General features: G+C 47.5%; 1 protein-coding gene across 1 annotated transcript in view; it reads left to right on the plus strand.

Moving 5' to 3' along the window:
- LOC138667062 (oocyte zinc finger protein XlCOF6-like) overlaps positions 1–22,581 on the plus strand; it is a 77,195-nt gene that overhangs the window by 12,989 nt on the left and 41,625 nt on the right. The window contains exon 6 of the mRNA XM_069755311.1: positions 1,441–1,531. Coding sequence (XP_069611412.1) covers positions 1,441–1,531 — 91 coding nt within the window. The remainder of the gene's footprint in view (positions 1–1,440; positions 1,532–22,581) is intronic.

Below are 22,581 nucleotides of genomic sequence, written 5' to 3' on the forward strand. Positions count from 1 at the left end.
TGCATCACTTTATTCTGAGGGCTATAACTTTTCTAATTTTTTTGCTGATGACGTTGTGTGGTGGCTCATTTTTTGTGGGACAAGAAGTCGTTTTCAGCGGTACCATGTTTATTTATATCCGTCTTTTTGATCGGGTGTTAGTCCACCTTTTGTTCGGCAGTATGATGATAAAACATTGTTTTTTGCCTCTTTTTTTTTATTTTTTTTTACGGTGTTCACTGAAGGGGTTAAGTAGTGGAACAGTTTTATAGAGTGTCGTTACGGATGCGGCGATACTAAATATGTGTACTTTTATTGTTTATTTACATAAAGAAATGTATTTATTGAAACAATATTTATTTTTTTCTTTATTTAAGAATTTAAAATAATTTTTTTTACACAGTATATATTTTTTACTTTTTTACATTGTCCCAGGGGGGGGGGACATCACTATATAAAGTCAGATCGCTGATCTGACACTTTGCACAGCACTGTATCAGATCAGCGATCTGACAGGCAGTGAAGGAAGCTTGCTGGTGCCTGCTCTCAGCAGGCACTGAGAAGCCGTCTCCCTTCAGGACCCGGAAGGACCCCGCTGCCATCTTGGATCCGGGGATCTCCATGGAGACCCTCAGTACAATGCAGTGATCGCAGTGTTTCGAGGGTTAAAGTGCCAAGAGCGGTTACCGCTCCTGGCACTTAGTGCAGGGTGTCAGCTGTGAGAATTAGCTGACACCCGGCCCTGATCGGCCACACACCACCCGTTTGTGCAGCCGATCGGCTTCGACGTACTATGCAATCCATAGTTATACGGGCCCAGCCCTCATGGACGGGATAGTACGTCGGATGTCAGAAAGGGGTTAAAGGAAATATGTAAGAAGAAAATATGTAAATCAAGTTTATATTTTAAGAATCTCCTAAAATTTAGCATTGAGCCTCAAAATGGACCCTTCTGTCCTAGAGAGATCATTTTTTATCATTAGCTTCACTATCATAATTACAATTAAAGGATACACCTATACATAGTCATGTACAGAAAATGGAACTAAAAATAATCGGAAAATAAAAATTGAAGAGAAAAAAATAAATATCCTGATCTAGGTCTACTTAAAATTTCACCAGGTTTGTGCCACCTAATCTGAGAGCAGCATAATGTAGGTACTGTTGTATAACCCCACCCCCAGCACCGATTGGCAGCTTTCTGCCTATGCACGGTGCGCACAGGAAGCTGCTAGAGATGTGGGCGGAGTTATACAGAGCTCAGCATTAAGAGAACTGGTAGATCTACAGCAGATAAAACTGTCATTTTATCAAAAGGCCATCAAACAGCCAAACTAGTGATACATCGCTGGAATCAGGTTCTCTGCTTTTACATCATGCTTCTGTCAGATGGGGTAGCAAAATCCAGGTGACTAATTCCCTTTAAGCATTTGTTTTTGTGTTTTGTATGTGGTGACTTAGGCTGAAAGTCAGATTGGCATTAAAGTTGAAGTTACCCCAGAAGATGAAGAGATATTTGGGAGAGTGGACACCCCTACAAATACCAGCACAAGTGAGTAGTAATAAAATACTAGTTTTGTGGGGCTTTCATTTAAGGACACTTTTACTGGGTACAAACAAATGATTTTTTTTTTGTATGTTGACATGTCAAATGGTCAATTTTTTTTTGCATCATTGTGTTCTGAGAGCTAGAACTTTCAGAATACTCTTTGTTGCCTTTATAAATGCTTATATTTTAACGGGACAAACTATTTTTATATTTTATGAATTGAAAAAAATCAAACTTTTGTGGGCAATGAAAAAACAAAGCAATTCTCACTTATTTTTGGGGTTCAATTTTAAGCATTAAGTTTGTGATATTTTATTCTTCAGGTTGATACCACATTTGTATAGTTTGTTGTGTGCTCAATTTGCATACCAAAATACCATTGAAAAAAATAGCATTTGTTGGGGTGTATTGTATTTTATATGTATTTCATGATTAAGCATTGTTGTATTTAGATAAATGGGTTTAGAGTTCCTCCCGCACTCCAAAGACATACTGTAAGGGAATTTACATTGTAAGCCCCAGTGGGGACAGTGATAATAGTGCCTGTCATGCATTGTGGAATATGATTGCTCTATATCGATTGCTCTATATCAGTAAGCACAATTAATCACAATTTATTTTTTATTTTTTTTTGGGGGGGGGGGTGGTTTAGATAATTTTTTTTTGTTTTTTTTGCATCATTTTGATCCATGGTTGCTATAACAAAGTATTTTGGTGCATTATGTCATTTAGGCCCCTGCCATGAAAATCCATTATCTTCGGTGAGATTACCGCCAGTCAGAATGACTGTAGCTGTGACTGGGGTTAGTAGAACTGATGAGACAGTACTACTATTACTACTATACCTATTTTTGATAACCAGCATGGCAAAACTGACAGCTGCGGGCTGCAACCCTCAGTTGTCAGCTTTATCATGACTGCTTATCAAGAATAGAGGGGCCCCCATACCATTTTTTAATTATTTAAATAAATTAAAAAGCGGTGGGGGGTTCCCCCATTTTTGATAAACAGCCAAGCTAAAGCAAAAAGCTGGTGGCTGGTATTCTCAGGCTTGAAAGAGGACGTGGATATTGCAGCCCGTAGACACTTCAGAAAAGGCACATCTATTAGATGCGCCAATTCTGGCGTTTTGCCCGGCTCTTACCCTGTGGCTGTGGTAAGTGGGGCTCATATTTGTGGGGTTGATGTCACCATTGTATAATCTGGTGACATCAAGCCTAGCAGTTAACAACAGAGTGGCGTCTATAAGATGTCTATCTATTAGTAATACGATAGTCATATGGTCAGCAAAAAACACCCAGAATACAGTCCTGTATTTGAAATAAAAATACACACAGTTTTACAAATTTATAGAGAAAACTCGTATAGTTTGCGCCTATACATACCCTCTGTACTAGTAATGAAGAAAAAACGTTTTTAATAGATCCGGCTAATAAATGTATCAATCCCCTAAAAAGTCATTAATATAGATGAAACCTGCAGATTGGAGTCCACTTACGGTAATTCAATGCGGATTTTTCTTAATCCAGCTATTCCTGCACATCAATAAACTCTAGATGGCAAATATTGCGTTTTTTTAACCTTATTTTTAAGGCGATGTTGGAGTCCAAAGTGAGGTTGCTTGATTCCTCCTTGCGTCCCCCTTGGTTCATATAATGGTCAAAATGTAGAAAACACAGCAGCATCTCAGGAACCAGATATCTTCAGGAGCGCTGTCCCGGCCGGTGACAAACGCTCCCTCCGCCTCCTTCCTAGCGGTGCACGAGCTCACCAGGCTCGTGATCAAGGTATGCAATGCCGCATCCAGCCGACAGGACCTTGAGTGACGTAGGTTGCTTGAGTGATCTTGAGGGACCTTGAGTGACTGCTGGTCACGTGACAACCTACGTCAATCAAGGTCCTGTCAGCTCCTGTCTCTTCAGCTACAGGAAATTCCGCAGCGGTCGGATGGCGCGGGAGCGCTGCACCAGATGAGCAGAATAAAAGAGGTATGGGCTGTGAGCATTAGGCGATCTCCAAGAGAACATGGAGGATGCAGCCAGATCGGAGCGTCAGGAGAGCATAGCGCCAGTGAGTGAGGCGGGAGCCCTGTATTATATGGTACCTAAAAAATTAATTATGTCCACCATACTAGCAAGTGCTATGTATCTCTTATAGGCTACCTCCTTGCCTGAAAAATCCTTAAAGAAGCCCAGCAGGAATAAAAAGTGCCCTATCTGTGCGGCTAAAATGAAGGATACCTGGCAGAAACCCCTGTGTGAAGCATGCACCTGCAGGATCATAGGAGAGGAGCAGGCCTCTCTTATGACAAATATGAGGGCCATTATAAGAGAGGAGGTTCAAGCCTCCATATCAGGCCTAGTACTCCCTCAGGCTTCGCTTCACAGAAAAATCTAGGAAAAGGCCAAGGGAAGAGTATGCACTATTCTTCATAGTGACAGTGCGCTCCCTCGCCAGCTCTGATGAGTAGTGATGAGTTGGAAAAAAGAGTGCACTGTCGCCTTACATTCTTCACTGACAGTGCATGCTCTCTTGCCAGCTCGTCACTACTCGCCAGAGTCAGTGAGGGTGCGCATTGTTACTGTTCATATTGCACAGTGACAAAGGTCCTGCTTGAGGAGATGTCGGAATTGACAACTGAAATGATGATGATGATGTTCGTCCTTCGTTTTCGAAGATGACCATGACTTCAGGATTAGAAGAGAATTAGTAGTTATGGGTCCGGAGGTGGCTGATGATTCCAATCCGGCCCTGAAGGTTCGCCCACATACTTGACATAAGGAAGCAGATGTGGTCATTACACCAGATTCTACTTGTTCCTTGCGTACAGCGCGCTTTCTTTTTGCGTCACAGATTTTCGTATCTTCAGCTGCACGTGCTCCTGAGGTGATCCTGCCCTGCCAACCTGGTCGATCCAGGGCAAGCTCTTCCCATTCATTGGTGTTGACTTCCAGGTTTTTGAGAGACACCTTAACCCCTTAGTGACAGAGCCAATTTGGTACTTAATGACCGAGCCAATTTTTGCAATTCTGACCGCTGTCACTTTATGAGGTTATAACTCTGGAACGCTTCAACGAATCCTGCTGATTCTGAGATTGTTTTTTCGTGACATATTGTACTTCATGTTAGTGGTAACATTTCTTCGATATTACTTGCGATTATTTATGAAAAAAACAGAAATATGGCGAAAATTTTTAAAATTTTGCAATTTTCAAACTTTGTATTTTTATGCCCTTAAATCAGAGAGATATGTCACGAAAAATAGTTAATAAATAACATTTCCCACATGTCTACTTTACATCAGCACAATTTTGGAAACAAAATTTTTTTTTGTTAGGGAGTTATAAGGGTTAAAAGTTGACCAGCAATTTCTCATTTTTACAACACCATTTTTTTTAGGGACCACATCACATTTGAAGTCATTTTGAGGGGTCTATATGATAGAAAATAATGAAGTGTGACACCATTCTAAAAACTACACCCCTCAAGGTTCTCAAAACCACATTCAAGAAGTTTATTAACCCTTTACGTGCTTCACAGGAACTGAAACAATGTGGAAGGAAAAAATGAACATTTAACTTTTTTTTGCAAACATCTTAATTCAGAACCATTTTTTTTATTTTCACAAATGTAAAAACAGAAATGTAACCATAAATTTTGTTATGCAATTTCTCCTGAATACGCCAATACCCCATATGTGGGGGTAAACCACTTTTTGGGCGCACCGCAGAACTTAGAAGTGAAGGAGCGCCGTTTGACTTTTTCAATGCAGAATTGGCTGGAATTGAGATCGGACGCCATGTCACGTTTAGAGAGCCCCTGATGTGCCTAAACAGTGGAAACTCCCCACAAGTGACACCATTTTGGAAACTAGACCCCTTAAGGAACTTTTCTAGATGTGTGGTGAGCACTTTGAACCCCCAAGTGCTTCACAGAAGTTTATAACGTAGAGCCGTGAAAATAAAAAAATCGCTTTTGTTTACACAAAAATGATCTTTTCGCCCACAAATTCTTATTTTCACAAGGGTAACAGGAGAAATTAGACCACAAAAGTTGTTGTGCGATTTCTCCTGAATATGTCAATACCCAATATGTGAGGGTAAACCACTGTTTGGGCGCATGGCAGAGCTTGGAAGTGAAGGAGCGCCGTTTTACTTTTTCAATGTAGAATTGGCTGGAATTGAGATTGGACGCCATGTCGCGTTTGGAGAGCCCCTGATGTGCCTAAACAGTAGAAACCCCCCACAAGTGACCCCATTTTGGAAACTAGACCCCCCAAGGAACTTATCTAGATGTGTGGTGAGAACTTTGAATGCCCAAGTGCTTCACAGAAGTTTATAATGCAGAGTCGTGAAAATAAAAAATATTTTGTTTTTCCACAAAAAAGATTTTTTAGCCCCCAAGTTTTTATTTTCACAAGGGTAACAGGAGAAATTAGACTGCAATAGTTGTTGTCCAATTTATCCCGAGTACGCTGATGCGCCATATGTGGGGGTAAACCACTGTTTGGGCGCACGGCAGAGCTCGGAAGGGAAGGAGCGCCTTTTTGGAATGCAGACTTTGATAGAATGGTCTGTGGGCATTATGTTGCGATTGCAGAGCCCCTGATGTACCTAAACTGTAGTAACCCCCCACAAGTGACCCCATTTTGGAAACTAGACCCCCCAAGGAACTTATATAGATGTGTGATGAGAACTTTGAATGCCCAAGTGCTTCACAGAAGTTTATAATGCAGAGTCATAAAAAAAAATATATATATTTTTCCACAAAAAGGATTTTGTAGCCCCCAAGTTTTTATTTTCACAATGTAACAAGAGAAATTGGACCTCAGAAGTTGTTGTCCAATTTATCCCGAGTATGCTGATGCCCCATATGTGGGGGTAACCCACTGTTTGGGCGCACGGCAGAGCTCAGAAGGGAGGGAGCACCATTTGACTTTTTGAGTGCAAAATTGGCTATCGTGTTTGGAGACCCCGTGATGTACCTAAACAGTGGAAACCCCCCAATTCTAGCTCCAACCCTAACCCCAACACACCCCTAACCCTAATCCCAACCTGATCCATAATCCTAATCAGTAACCCTAACCATAATCACAACCCTTACCCCAAAACAACCCTAATGTCAACCCTAACCATAACCCTAATCAAAACCCTAAATCCAACACACCCCTAATCCTAATCTCAACCCTAACCTCAAACCTAACCCTAATCCCAATACACCCCTAATCACAACCCTAACCTTAACCCTAATCCCAAACCTAAACCTAATCCCAAGCGTAACCCTAATGCCAACCCTAACCCTAATACCAACCCTAATCCAAACCCTAACCCTAATCCAAACTCTAACCCTAACTTTAGCCCCAACCCTAGCCCTAACTTTAGCCCCAACCCTAACCCTAGCCCTAAGGCTACTTTCACACTTGCGTTGTTTGGCATCCGTCGCAATCCGTCGTTTTGGACAAGAAACGGATCCTGCAAATGTGCCCGCAGGATGCGTTTTTTGCCTATAGACTTGTATTGCCGACGGATCGTGACGGATGGCCACACGTCGCGTCTGTCGTGCACTGGATCAGTGTTTTGGCGGACCGTCAGCACAAAAAAAACGTTCAATGTAACTTTTTTTGTACGTCGCATCCGCCATTTCTGACCGCGCATGCGTGGCCGTAACTCCGCCCCCTCCTCCCCAGGACATAGATTGGGCAGCGGATGCGTTGAAAAACTACATCCGCTGCCCACGTTGTGCACAATTTTCACAACGTGTGTCGGTATGTCAGGCCGATGCATTGCGACGGCCCCGTACCGACGTAAGTGTGAAAGAAGCCTAACCCTAAATTTAGCCCCAACCCTAACCCTAAATTTAGCCCTAACCCTAATCCTAGCCCTAACCCTACCCCTAGCCCTAACCCTAGCTCTAACCCTACCCCTAACCCTAGCCCTAACCCTAGCCCTAACCCTACCCCTGACCCTACCCCTAACCCTAACCCTACGCCTAACCCTAACCCTAATTTTAGCCCCAACTGCTCTTCTCCTGCCGGCCGGCAGATGGAGACAGATGGCGGGCGCACTGCGCATGCGCCCGCCATTTTCTTTTGCCGGCGGCCAGGAGGAGCAGCAGGAGGACCCAGGGACACAGGTGAGTATGGCAGGGTCCCCGAATCCCCCTATTTCTCTGTCCTCTGATGTGCGATCACCTCAGAGGACAGAGAATTACACTTTGACTTTTTTTTTTTTTTTTTTTGCGGTCGCCGGTAAACAGTTAATTACCGGCGATCGCAAAACAGGGGTCGGTAAAACCGACCCCGATCATGCTCTTTGGGGTCTCGGCTACCCCCGGCAGCCGAGACCCCAAAGATACTCGCGGGGCCGGCCGGCGGGCGCACTGCGCATGCGCCCGCCATTTTGAAGATGGCGGCGCCCATCGGGAGCCACGAGGAGCATCGGGGGAGATAGTATTGGGGGGCTACCTGGGACCCCTTTTCTCTGTCCTCCGATGTGCGATCACATCGGAGGATAGAGAAATTAAAAAGAGATCCCGTTTTTTTTTTTTTTTGCGATCGCAGGTAAACGGTTAATTACCGGCGATCGCAAATGCGGGGTGGGTTAAAAACCCCCCGAATCATGTTCTCTGGGGTCTCGGCTACCCCCGGCAGCCGAGACCCCGGAGAAAATCCGCCTCTGGGGGGCGCTATTTACTTTTTCCACAGCGCCGTTAATTAACGGCGCTGTGGTTTAAGTACCCTTAGCGGCCGCCGTTAAAAGGCGTATCGGCGGTCGCTAAGGGGTTAAGGCAGTCTTTTCTTCTGCCCCCCAACTGCTCGCTTTTCTTGGCACAGTTCTCCGTACAGCAGTTGTTTCGGTAGTCGGTTGTCAGGCATTCTGACCACATGTCCAGCCCACCTGGCTTGGACTTTCAGCAGGAGAGTGTAAACGCTGCAGAGCCCAGTTTGTTCCAAAATTGCTGTGTCCGGGACATTGTCTTGCCACCTGATGTGGAGGAGTCTGCGGAGGCAACTCATGTGGAAATGATTAAGCTGTTTAGCATGCCGGCTGTACACTGTCCAGGTCTCGCTAGCATAGAGAAGTGTGGTGAGGACCACCGCGCAGTAGACCTTCAGCTTTGTGGTAAGGCTGAGTCCCCTTCGTTCCCAGATGTTCTTACGCAGTCTACCGAAGGCGGCACTGGCTTTGGCAATTCTGTTATTAACCTCAGCGTCTATGGTTACTTCACGGGAAAGTGTGCTGCCTAAGTAGGTGAAGTTATCGACTGCTTTGAGGTTTTGCTCCTTCACCGTGATACGTGGCTCCTTGTACAGTTTTCCTGGAACCGGTTGATACATGACTTCGGTTTTTCTAATGTTGATCTCGAGACCAAAACTGTCGCAGGCTTGCGAAAAACAGTCCATTTCATGCTGCATCTGCTGTTCCGTGCTAGCGTTAAGTGCACAGTCATCAGAAAATAGTAGTTCACGGATAACAGTCTCATGCACTTTTGTAACCGCCTTCAGGCGTTTTGGGTTGAATAGCTTGCCATCAGTCCTGTACTTAACCTGGATTCCATCTTCACAGTTGTTAAAGGCATCACTTAACATTGCAGAGAATAGCATACTGAACAGGGTTGGAGCAAGCACACAGCCTTGTTTTACGCCGTTTGTTACTGGGAAAGCCTCAGATACGTCTCCATCGTTCAGAACCTTCACCATCATGCCATCATGGAACTGTCTGATGACTGAGATGAACTTGCTCGGGCAGCCGAATTTTGCCATGATCTTCCACAGGCCGTCTCTACTGACTGTGTCAAAAGTCTTGGTCAAATCAACAAAAGTTACATAAAGGTCACGGTGTTGCTCCAGGCTCTTTTCCCGAAGTTGACGTGCTGAAAAGACCATATCTACTGTTCCACGTTTAGCACGGAAACCACACTGGCTTTCGGGTAATAGTCCTTGCTCAAGGTGATGTAAAAGGCGGTTGAGCAAGAGACGAGCCAATATCTTGCCTGCAGTGGATAGAAGGGAGATGCCTCGATGGTTGTCACAAGATTGGCGATTACCTTTCCTCTTGTATATGTGGATTATGCTGGCATCTTTCATCTGTTGTGGAACCTGTTCCTTTGTCCACATATATTGGAATAGTTTGGTCACCGTTTGCATCAGAACAGGGCCGCCAGATTTATATACCTCAGCAGGTATAGCATCATTTCCACGTGCTTTTCCACAAGAAAGTTGTTTTACTGCTTTCCTGACTTCATCTCCACTTGGAAGAACATCAAGCTCCTTGTTGATTTCTACCTGGGGCAGGCGAGCAATAACCTCATCATTGATATTGGCAGGGCGATTAAGAATATTATTAAAGTGCTCAGCCCACTGTTCCAGAATTTGTTTCCTTTCTGTCAGCAGCTTAGTTCCATCTGCGTTAAGCAGAGATGAAGAGCTTGATGACTGGGGTCCATATACAGCTTTGAGCGCATCGTAGAAGCGTTTCTGGTCATGGGTATCTGCATAGCCCTGAACAACTGACATATGTAGTAAAGGATTAGCCTATGCCCTGAAACTGTCATCACTGATGACCCTTTGCTTCAGGTTGGGGACAGAGGCTGCGACAGTGACCACGTGCAATCAAACAAAGCATCATCAAACAAGCAAGTAGAAAAAAAAGCAGTTGGATAGAGTAGTGAGGGAGCTATAAAGATTTTTTAATTAAAGGGCTTGTCTGGGCTATCTGTATAATGTGTGTGTACCTAGGCTGCAGAATGCTGACAGTGTGTAATATACTCCATGTCAGCGTTCTTCATGGTGTCCTAGGTATAACACTAAAGGTACCGTCACATTAAGCGACGCTGTAGCGATATAGACAATGATGCCGATCGCTGCAGCGTCACTGTTTAGTCGTTGTGTGGTCGCTGGAGAGCTGTCACACAGATAGCTCTCCAGCAACCAACGATGCCGAAGTCCCCGGGTAACCAGGGTAAACATCGGGTTACTAAGCGCAGGGCCACGCTTAGTAACCCGATGTTTACCCTGGTTACCATTGTAAATGTAAAAAAAAAACACTACATACTTACATTCTGGTGTCTGTCGTGTCCCCCGGCGTCAGCTTCCATGTACTGTGTAAACGCCGGCCGTAAAGCAGAGCGGTGACGTCACCGCTGTGCTCTGCTTTACGGCCGGCCGGCGCTGACACAGTGCAGGGAAGCTGACGCCGGGGGACGCGACAGACACCGGAATGTAAGTATGTAGTGTTTTTTTTTTTTTTACATTTACAATGGTAACCAGGGTAAATATCGGGTTGCTAAGCGCGCCCCTGCGCTTAGTAACCCGATGTTTACCCTGGTTACAAGTGAACACATCGCTGGATCGGCGTCACACTCGCCGATTCAGCGACGTCAGCAGGTGATCCAGCGACGAAATAAAGTTCCAGACTTTCAGCTCCGACCAGCGATGTCCCAGCAGGATCCTGATCGCTGCTGCGTGTCAAACACAAGAATAACGCTATCCAGGACGCTGCAACGTCACGGATCGCTATCATTATCGTTCTAAAGTTGCTCAGTGTGAAGGTACCTTTAGTCTGGTGAGCAGCTCTCTCCTGATTCTGGAGGACGTGGTCACTCACCCTGGCATAGACTGGTCATAACCACCCCCAATCTCTGCCAGACCCTCTCCCCTCTGGCTCCAGCCTCCCTGTACAGTGCCAGGCAGCAGGGGAATGACTCAGCTGATTGGATGAACCAGGAAGGAAAAGGCTTCTACATAGGTGAATATAATGTGCTGTGTGCATCCATCCCTCATCCATTCATCCATCTACACAGACACACACCCATCCATCCATACACACATCCATCCCTCCTTCCATACCCACACATCCATCCATACACACATTATTGTAGACTGAGTTTCTGCAGCAGCTGAGGTGTATTATGTGATATACATGTAGATATACCCACAGACAGACATCACTACAGACTATTCACCTCACCGTACTCGTGTGTCAGGGGTAATGTTGGGACATGTAATGCTCTATCACCATTGTGGATGTGATGTGGATACATGTGACGCTCTATCACCACTGTGGATGTGATGTGGGGACATGTGACGCTCTATCACCACTGTGGATGTGATGTGGAGACATGTGAAGCTCTATCACCACTGTGGATGTGATGTGGGGACATGTGATGCTCTCTCACCACTGTGGATGTGATGTGGAGACATGTGAAGCTCTATCACCACTGTGGATGTGATGTGGAGACACATGAAGCTCTATCATCACTGTGGATGTGATGTGGAGATGTGATGTGGAGACATGTGAAGCCATATCACCACTGTAGATGTGATGATATGTGAAGCTCTATCACCACTGTGGATGTGATGTGGGGATATGTGAAGCTCTATCACCACTGTAGATGTGATGTGAGGATATGTGAAGCTCTATCACCACTGTGGATGTGATGTGGAGACATGTGATTCTCTATCACCACTATGAATGTGATGTGGAGACATGTGATTCTCTATCACCACTGTGGATGTGATGTGTGGACATGTGATGCTTTTTCACCACTGTGGATGTGATATGGAGACATGTGAAGCTCTATCACCACTGTGGATGTGATGTGGAGACATGTGATTCTCTATCACTACTGTAGATGTGATGTGGAGACATGTGAAGCCATATCACCACTGTAGATGTGATGTGAGGATATGTGAAGCTCTATCACCACTGTGGATGTGATGTGGGGATATGTGAAGCTCTATCACCACTGTAGATGTGATGTGAGGATATGTGAAGCTCTATCACCACTGTGGATGTGATGTGGAGACGTGATTCTCTATCACCACTATGAATGTGATGTGGAGACATGTGATTCTCTATCACCACTGTGGATGTGATGTGTGGACATGTGATGCTTTTTCACCACTGTGGATGTGATATGGAGACATGTGATTCTCTATCACCACTGTGGATGTGATGTGTGGACATGTGATGCTTTTTCACCACTGTGGATGTGATGTGGAGACATGTGATTCTCTATCACCACTGTGGATGTGATGTGTGGACATGTGATGCTTTTTCACCACTATGAATGTGATGTGGAGACATGTGATTCTCTATCACCACTGTGGATGTGATGTGTGGACATGTGATGCTTTTTCACCACTGTGGATGTGATGTGGAGACATGTGATTCTCTATCACTACTGTAGATGTGATGTGGAGACATGTGAAGCCATATCACCACTGTAGATGTGATGTGAGGATATGTGAAGCTCTATCACCACTGTGGATGTGATGTGGAGACATGTGATTCTCTATCACCACTATGAATGTGATGTGGAGACATGTGATTCTCTATCACCACTGTGGAAGTGATGTGAGGATATGTGAAGCTCTATCACCACTGTGGATGTGATGTGGAGACATGTGATTCTCTATCACCACTGTGGATGTGATGTGTGGACATGTGATGCTTTTTCACCACTGTGGATGTGATATGGAGACATGTGATTCTCTATCACCACTGTGGATGTGATGTGTGGACATGTGATGCTTTTTCACCACTGTGGATGTGATGTGGAGACATGTGATTCTCTATCACCACTGTGGATGTGATGTGTGGACATGTGATGCTTTTTCACCACTATGAATGTGATGTGGAGACATGTGATTCTCTATCACCACTGTGGATGTGATGTGTGGACATGTGATGCTTTTTCACCACTGTGGATGTGATGTGGAGACATGTGATTCTCTATCACTACTGTAGATGTGATGTGGAGACATGTGAAGCCATATCACCACTGTAGATGTGATGTGAGGATATGTGAAGCTCTATCACCACTGTGGATGTGATGTGGAGACATGTGATTCTCTATCACCACTATGAATGTGATGTGGAGACATGTGATTCTCTATCACCACTGTGGAAGTGATATGAGGATATGTGAAGCTCTATCACCACTGTGGATGTGATGTGGAGACATGTGATTCTCTATCACCACTGTGGATGTGATGTGTGGACATGTGATGCTTTTTCACCACTGTGGATGTGATATGGAGACATGTGATTCTCTATCACCACTGTGGATGTGATGTGTGGACATGTGATGCTTTTTCACCACTGTGGATGTGATGTGGAGACATGTGATTCTCTATCACCACTGTGGATGTGATGTGTGGACATGTGATGCTTTTTCACCACTATGAATGTGATGTGGAGACATGTGATTCTCTATCACCACTGTGGAAGTGATGTGAGGATATGTGAAGCTCTATCACCACTGTGGATGTGATGTGGAGACATGTGATTCTCTATCACCACTGTGGATGTGATGTGGAGATATGTGATGCTCTATCACCACTGTGGATGTGATGTGGAGACATGTGAAGCTCTATCACCACTGAGGATGTGATGTGGGGACATGTGACGCTCTATCACCACTGTGGATGTGATGTGGAGACGTGAAGCTCTGTTACTACTGTGGATGTGATGTGGAGACATGTCACGCTCTATCACCACTGTGGATGTGATGTGGGGACATGTGAAGCTCTATCACCACTGTGGATGTGATGTGAAAACATGTGAAGCTCTGTCACTACTGTGGATGTGATGTGGGGACATGTGAAGCTCTATCACCACTGTGGATGTGATGTGGAGACATGTGAAGCTCTATCACTACTGTGGATGTAATGTGGGGACCTGTGAAGCTCTATCACCACTGTGGATGTGATGTGGAGACATGTGATACTCTATCACCACTGTGGATGTGATGTGGAGACATGTGAAGCTCTATCACCACTGTGGATGTGATGTGTGGACATGTGAAGCTCTATCACCACTGTGGATATGATGTGGAGACATGTGAAGCTCTATCACTACTGTGGATGTAATGTGGGGACCTGTGAAGCTCTATCACCACTGTGGGTGTGATGTGGGGACATGTGATTCTCTATCACTACTGTGGATGTAATGTGGGGACCTGTGAAGCTCTATCACCACTGTGGATGTGATTTGGGGACATGTGAAGCTCTATCACCACTGTGGATGTGATGTGGAGACATGTGAACCTCTATCACCACTGTGGATGTGATGTGGAGACATCTGAAGCTCTATCACCACTGTGGATGAGATGTGGGGACCTGTGAAGCTCTTTCACCACTGAGGATGTGATGTGGGGACATGTGAAGCTCTTTCACCACTGTGGATGTGATGTGTGGACATGTGAAGCTCTATCACTACTGTGGATGTGATGTGGGGACATGTGAAGCTCTATCACTACTGTGGATGTAATGTGGGAACCTGTGAAGCTCTATCACCACTGTGGATGTGATGTGGAGACATGTGAAGCTCTATCACCACTGTGGATGTGATGTGGAGACATGTGAAGCTCTATCACTACTGTGGATGTAATGTGGGAACCTGTGAAGCTCTATCACCACTGTGGATGTGATGTGGAGACATGTGATGCTCTATCACGACTGTGGATGTGATGTGGGGACATGTGAAGCTCTATCACCACTGTGAATGTGATGTGGAGACATGTGAAGCTCTATCACCACTGTGGATGTGATGTGGGGACATGTGAAGCTCTATCACCACTGTAGATGTGATGTGTGGACATGTGAAGCTCTATCACCACTGTGGATGTGATGTGTGGACATGTGAAGCTCTATCACCACTGTGGATGTGATGTGAGGACATGTGAAGCTCTGTTACTACTGAGGATGTGATGTTGGGACATGTGACGGCTCAGTCACCACTGTGGATGTGATGTGGGGACATGTGAAGCTCTATCACCACTGTGGATGTGATGTGGTGACATGTGAAGCTCTATCACCACTGTGGATGGGATTTGGGGACATGTGAAGCTCTATCCCCACTGTGGATGTGATGTGGAGACATGTGAAGCTCTATCACCACTGTGGATGTGATGTGGAGACATGTGAAGGTCTATCACTACTGTGGATATGATTTGGGGACATGTGAAGCTCCATTACCACTGTGGATGTGATGTGTGGACATGTGAAGCTCTATCACCACTGTGGATGTGACTTGGGGACATGTGAAGCTCTATCACCACTGTGGATGTGATGTGGGGACATGGGAAGCTCTATCACCACTGTGGATGTGATTTGGGGACATGTGAAGCTCTATCACCACTGTGGATGTGATGTGGGGACATGGGAAGCTCTATCACCACTGTGGATGTGATGTGTGGACATGTGAAGCTCTATCACCACTGTGGGTGTGATGTGGAAACATGTGAAGCTATATCACCACTGTGGGTGTGATGTGAGGACATGTAAAGCTCTATCACCACTGTGGATGTGATGTGGAGAAATGTGAAGCTCTATCACCACTGTGGAGGTGATGTGGAGACATGTGAAGCTCTATCACGGTGTGATGTGGAAACATGTGAAGCTATATCACCACTGTGGGTGTGATGTGAGGACATGTAAAGCTCTATCACCACTGTGGATGTGATGTGGAGAAATGTGAAGCTCTATCACCACTGTGGAGGTGATGTGGAGACATGTGAAGCTCTATCACCACCGTGGGTGTGATGTGGAGACATGTGAAGCTCTATCACCACCGTGGGTGTGATGTGGAAACATATGAAGCTCTATCACCACTGTGGATGTAATGTGGAGACATGTGAAGCTCTATCACCACTGTGGATGTGATTTGGGGACATGTGAAGCTCTATCACCACTGTGGATGTGGTGTGGGGACATGTGATACTATCACCACTGTGGATGTGATGTGGGGACATGGGAAGCTCTATCACCACTGTGGATGTGATTTGGGGGCATGTGAAGCTCTATCACCACTGTGGATGTAATGTGGGGACCTGTGAAGCTCTATCACCTCTGTGGATGTGATGTGGAGACATGTGAAGCTCTATTACCACTGAGGATGTGATGTGGGGACATGTGAAGCTCTATCACCACTGTGGATGTGATGTGGATACATGTGACGCTCTATCACCACTGTGGATGTGATGTGGGGACCTGTGAAGCTCTATCACCTCTGTGGATGTGATTTGGGGACATGTGAAGTGTCACGATTTCCCTGACCGCTGTCGCCAATTGGTCAGGATTTCCACCGTGACCGTCACCCCTACGTCACGGATTGTGGTGACTTTAGGCCAACAGACGGCGATCACATGTGCAGGGGGGCTTATCTTAGTTATCCCTCCACTCCACGATGTGATGAAAAACCACACACAGGGCTATTGACCTCTTAGTTTACAGCAGGGGCTTATTCTAGGTATCCCACTGCTTTTCTATATACCACGAACTGCAGGGATTTATGTATCCCACTTACAGTACCACTTGCAGCTCTCTGGCGCCCCCTTACTCTCAGGTCAGATTAGGTACTGCACCCTGGGTAATTAGTCGCCAGAAAGGCTGCCTGCTATGTACTGGCTATTGGGCACGCTGCAGCGACGCGATAACTACTCCCACTCAGGCAGGAACAATAATTAGCAATGCCGCAGTCGCTTCAGCATAACCCCAAAAGTGAGCACACTCTCGCTGCCACCAGCTTCGATTAAACGGGTCCGAAGCTAACCCAACACAACAGTAACAGTAGCGTATTTTCCCTTCAAGAGACTTGGGGTACGGTTTAGAACAGGAGAAAGAACGGGTATTAAATAATATACCCCATCAAAAGCTTCAGGCAGTGTTTTATCAAAATATTTTACAAAGATGTTACAAATGAGACAATTGCAAATATGTACAAGGGTAATTATAACATAAAGGGAATAAATGAGAAAAAGCAACACTCACATGTTCAAAGCATGACAGGCAACCATACGTCCCAGCTCATTTGGACGTGTGCAGGGCTCTTCCAGGAGAAGACAAGAAATCAATCAGAAAGGTGACTCCTCAGAGCCTGCCAGTCACTTAAAACATTAAGGCTGTGACATCACAGAAAGGCTGGCTTATCCAGACCCTCCTCTCTCTACATTCTGCCTAAACTTTAAACTATTTTCTCTAATTTCTATAACTTCACTACAAAACACGTAATAGTTCTAACAAACCCATCAATCATCTCGGATTAACGTGAGCATTCTAATGAGATCAAATATGTCCTATCTGGGATACATATTTACAGAGAAAACCCTACTTCTTTACCAGACGGAGTTAGAAGCCCGAGTTTCAAGGGATGGGTAGGTACACCGAGTGAGAATAAGAATATATATTTTCGTATGTCTAGCTTAAATCGTTTGCCTAATATCTAACAAAAACTAAACAAAGAATCTTTCATGAATCTTGGAGCCACTTTTCCAGTTTCAACTAGTGCAGGTGGGAGGGGTGAGGGACTTTCGTCCGAGCCTGGAATTTATGACCCCAGGGCAATAAAACCCCCTTCTAGCATACAGTCCGTAGCCCAGAGAGAAACAAGGAGAGTCAGCTAGTGAAGGGGGAGGTTTAGCCCACCTCATGAGCGGAAGAGCAACTAAACTTATATGATATTTCATTCCATATCGTGACACCTCCCCCTTTTGGTGTGCGCTAGGGAGGCAGTACCCCACGGTATGCCTTCATGGGCACCTCAGTAGGTTCACCCTGGCGGGAGAGTCCATCTGCATTCCCATGCTCTTTGCCCGTTTTGTGTTCAATGGTGAAGTCAAACTGCTGAAGGGCAAGGCTCCAGCGTAGCAACCTGCCGTTGGTTCCACACATGGCGTTTAGCCAGCGCAGAGGGTTGTGGTCGGTCACCACAGTGAAGGGGCGACCGTACAAGTAGGGCTGCAAGCGTTGCAGGGCCCAGACTATGGCCAGGCACTCCTTCTCGATGGTGGAGTAGGCCACTTCCCTCGGCAAAAGCTTCCGGCTCAGGTATAACACGGGGTGCTCTTGGTCCTCCGAGTCAACCTGGCTGAGCACAGCACCAAGGCCAAACTCGCTGGCGTCGGTCTGCACCAAGTACGGTCGACTGCTGTCGACTGCTTTCAACACAGGGGCGTTGCACAGTGCGGTTTTCAACGCCTGGAAGGCCCCCTCACAGCCATCTGTCCAGTTGACGATGTGGGGTAGCTTCTTCCTGGTGAGGTCCGTCAAAGGTTTTGCCAGGCTACTATAGTGCTGCACGAAGCGCCTATAGTACCCTGCAGTGCCCAAGAAGGACATCACCTGTTTCTTGGTCACGGGAGTGGGCCAGTTCACGATCACTCCCACTTTGTCAGGCTCTGGCTTCAGGGTGTTCCCGCCTACCCGGTGCCCCAGGTAGTGAACCTCCCTCATGCCCATCTGACACTTTCCCGGCTTGATAGTCAGTCCTGCTTGATGGATTCGCCTGAGCACCTCCTCGAGATGCTGCAGGTGTTCCTCCCAGGAGGAACTGAAGATGGCAATGTCATCCAAGTATGCCACGGCGTACTTCTCCAGTCCCTGAAGCAGGAGGTTGACCATCCGCTGGAAAGTAGCAGGGGCATTCTTCATGCCGAAGGGCATGACCGTGAACTCGTACAGTCCAAAGGGTGTGATAAAGGCGGACTTTTCCTGCGCCTCGGGGCTCAGGGGAATCTGCCAGTATCCTCGACTCAGATCCATTATTGTTAGGTAGTCTGCGCCAGCTAACTTCTCAAGCAGCTCCTCGATGCGCGGCATTGGGTGCGCATCCGAGGCTGTGATGGCGTTGAGCCCCCTGTAGTCCACGCAGAACCGGGTGGTCCGGTCCTTCTTTGGCACGAGAACTACAGGTGATGCCCACGCGCTCTTTGACCGTCGAATCACCCCCAGCTGTAACATCTCATCGATCTCTTGGCGCATAGTCTGCTGCACCTGGTCAGAGATTCGATAGGGTGTTCGCCGTAGTGGGGCGTGATTCCCGGTGTCCACCTCGTGGACTGCTAGCTGAGTCCTCCCAGGTCGGTTGGAGAACACGACCCGGAAGGGTTCCAGTGTGGTTTGCAACTGCAACCGCTGGGATTCAGTTAACGAGGCGCTTACCTCCACGTCCTCAATGGACCCATTGGCCTTGGCTTGGGCCAGCATGTCCAGGAGGGTGTCTTCCTCCCCGTCTTCGGGCAAGCTGCAGACCGGTAGGACGAAAGGTTCACGTTCATGATGAGCTTTCATCATGTTGACGTGAAAGGCCTTTCGCCTACCCCGAGCGTGGTCAAGCGTGACCACGTACGTGACCGGGTTGAGCTGTTGGTGGACGACGTACGGGCCCTCCCAGGCTGCCTGAAGCTTATCCGTTGGTACGGGGACCAGCACCCACACCTTTTGTCCCACGTGGTAGGTCCGCTCCCGGGCGCTCTGGTCGTACCAGTGCTTCTGATCAGCCTGAGCCTGCGTCATGTTGTCATGCACCAACTGCGTCAAGGTCTGCATCTTGTCACGGAAGCGCATGACATACTCCACTAGGGACACTTCAGAAGGGTTCGGCTCCTCTTCCCAGGATTCTCTTACCAACCCAAGGGGTCCCCGAACTCGCCTGCCGTACAGGAGCTCGAAGGGGGAGAACCCCGTCGAGGCCTGTGGAACCTCTCGGTAAGCGAACAGCAGGTGTGGGAGGTACCACTCCCAGTCGCGCCCTTGAGTCTCAACCAGCATGCGTAGCATCTGTTTGAGGGTACCATTGAAGCGTTCACACAGGCCATTGGTCTGTGGGTGATACGCACTCGATACCAGGTGCTTCACCTGCATTCTCTTACAGAGAGCCTCCATTAGGCGAGACATAAATTGGGTCCCTTGATCAGTAAGCATTTCTCTGGGAAATCCTACACGTGAAAAGATGGCCAACAGGGCATCCGCGACCTTATCTGCCCTATTTGACGACAGAGCTACTGCTACTGGGTACCGGGTAGCATAGTCTACCACAGTAAGGATGTATTGCTTTCCAGAGCTGCTGGGGACGGCCAGCGGGCCCACAATGTCCACCGCGATCCTCTGGAAAGGCTCCTCTATCACTGGCAAAGGGATCAGGGGAGTCTTAAGAGCAGGCCCCGCCTTCCCCACTCTTTGACCAGTGATACAGGAGCGGCAGTAGTTTGACACATCTGTCCCCATCTTAGGCCAATAGAAGTGTTGAGACAGCCGGGCCTTAGTTTTGCTGATCCCCAAGTGTCCAGCTAGCGGGATCTCATGGGCAATCCGCAACAACTCACCCCGGAATTGCTGCGGGACGGCCAGCTGTCTTTCCCTCAACCACTCCTTTTGTGATTCTCCGGGTACGGTCTCCCGATACAACCTTCCTCGTTCCCAGAACACCTTCTCCTTATCAGTCTCGGAGAAGCGCGTCCCGGCGAGTTGTCTCAAACTCTCTAGGCTCGCATCTGTGTGCTAGGGGAAACCAAAAGCGACGTCAGGGTCCCTTCCCCACGGGAACCCTCTTGGACCTGCTCTGGGTCCACCTCTGGTTCAGTCACAGTAATGACTGAGGAAGGTCCGGAAGGCCGACAGTTATCTGCGTTCCGGGCACTCTGACTGCGGGTGACAGCAGCTACGTAGGCTGTCTCCCCGGGGATTTCTAAAGACCCATCAGCCGGCGCTGCTATGGGCTCTACCTCCCCATCCACCCCCAACACTCCAGGGGCAGTGCTACTTATGGGCCAGTTACCTTCCTCGGTGGCACTGGTCACTTTCATGGCATCAACTTCCTCACGGTTCCCATGCATCTCCCCATTTCCTGTAGCACCGACACTTGCCCCTGTTAGGGGTTCCTCAGCCGTCTCACTCCGCAGAGCGACGTGGCTGGGCACGCCTGTACCTATGGACACATTAACCTTCACAGAAAAATCATTATCAGGTTCAGCTGGCACAGGTACAACATTTTCACCATCAATCCTAGGAAAAAAAATGGTTAATAGATGCATCATTACAAGATAAAGCATGGTCAGGTAACACATGCGATTTCCCATCATCATCATCATCAGGGTTAACTTTACCCTTATTAGTAGATTGGGGAGGGGTATCAGTGACGTAGTGGGCAACCAACCTCCCCAAATCAGTCCCCAACAAAACATCAGTGGGCAAATTATCAGACAGCCCCACTTCCTTCACCCCGCTCCCGGCACCCCAATCAATAAAAACCCGGGCCATCGGTAAGGGACAGCTGATGCCCCCAATCCCAGTGACAGTTAGGGTTTTCCCCGGAAGGATTTCTTCAGGGGCCACCAGTTCGGGTCGGATGAGGGTTCGTTCAGCCCCGGTGTCCTTGAGGCCTGTAGCAACATGGCCTCCCACACTGACGGGCTGTACGTTGTCACACACCCTCCCAACCACACCACCCACCAAAAGAACCGCTGCATTAGGCCCTGGGGCCTTGGCTGGGGGGTTCTTCGGCCTGTCTGGACAGAAGGTACTGATATGCCCAGGCCGCTTTCAGTAGTAACACTGGCGAGGTTCGGTGGTAGGTCTGGTGTTGTTGGCCACAGGGCCAGGACCTCTGGTGTGTTGGCTGGCAGGGGTACTGGCGTTGGATGCAGGCTTACCCCCTCTCCAGCTGGTGGTGACTGGCTTACGCACTTCCGATCTACGGTTGGCCTCATAGGCATCGGCAATCTGCGCTGCTTTCGTCACGTCTTTGGGTTCTCTGTCCATCACGAACTGTCGCACTTCAGCTGGGCAAAGATGAAAGAACTGGTCTTTGATCATCAGGTCTCGCAGCTGTGCAAAGGTGGTCACTGACAGTCCTTGGGTCCACTGGTCAAAGTGGGTCCCCAGTCCATGCACCACATCACTGTAACTGTCGTGTGGGCCACGTTGGAGGGTCCGGAACTTTCTACGGTACACCTCGGGTGTAAGCTGGTACTTGGCTATCAGAGCCTGCTTGATGGCCTCATAGTCACCATCTTGTTCTTGAGGGAGGGCAGCAAATGCCTCCAGAGCTTTACCTCTCAGCCCTGGTGTCAGGTATCGTGCCCATTCATCTGTAGGCAGCCGGTACTGTCTGCAGGCTTTCTCAAAGGCCCGCAGAAAAGTGTCCAAGTCCCCGTCCTTTTCCATAACAGGGAAGTGATCGGGCCGGGGCTTGGGTATCTGAGCGCTGCTGGGCTCACGTCACTGGGCGGTGGAGGGCATCCCCCCCTGCCGGAGCATCTCCAGTTCATGT

Source organism: Ranitomeya imitator, chromosome 2 (genome assembly GCF_032444005.1).
Source record: "Ranitomeya imitator isolate aRanImi1 chromosome 2, aRanImi1.pri, whole genome shotgun sequence".
Lineage (NCBI taxonomy): Eukaryota > Metazoa > Chordata > Amphibia > Anura > Dendrobatidae > Ranitomeya > Ranitomeya imitator.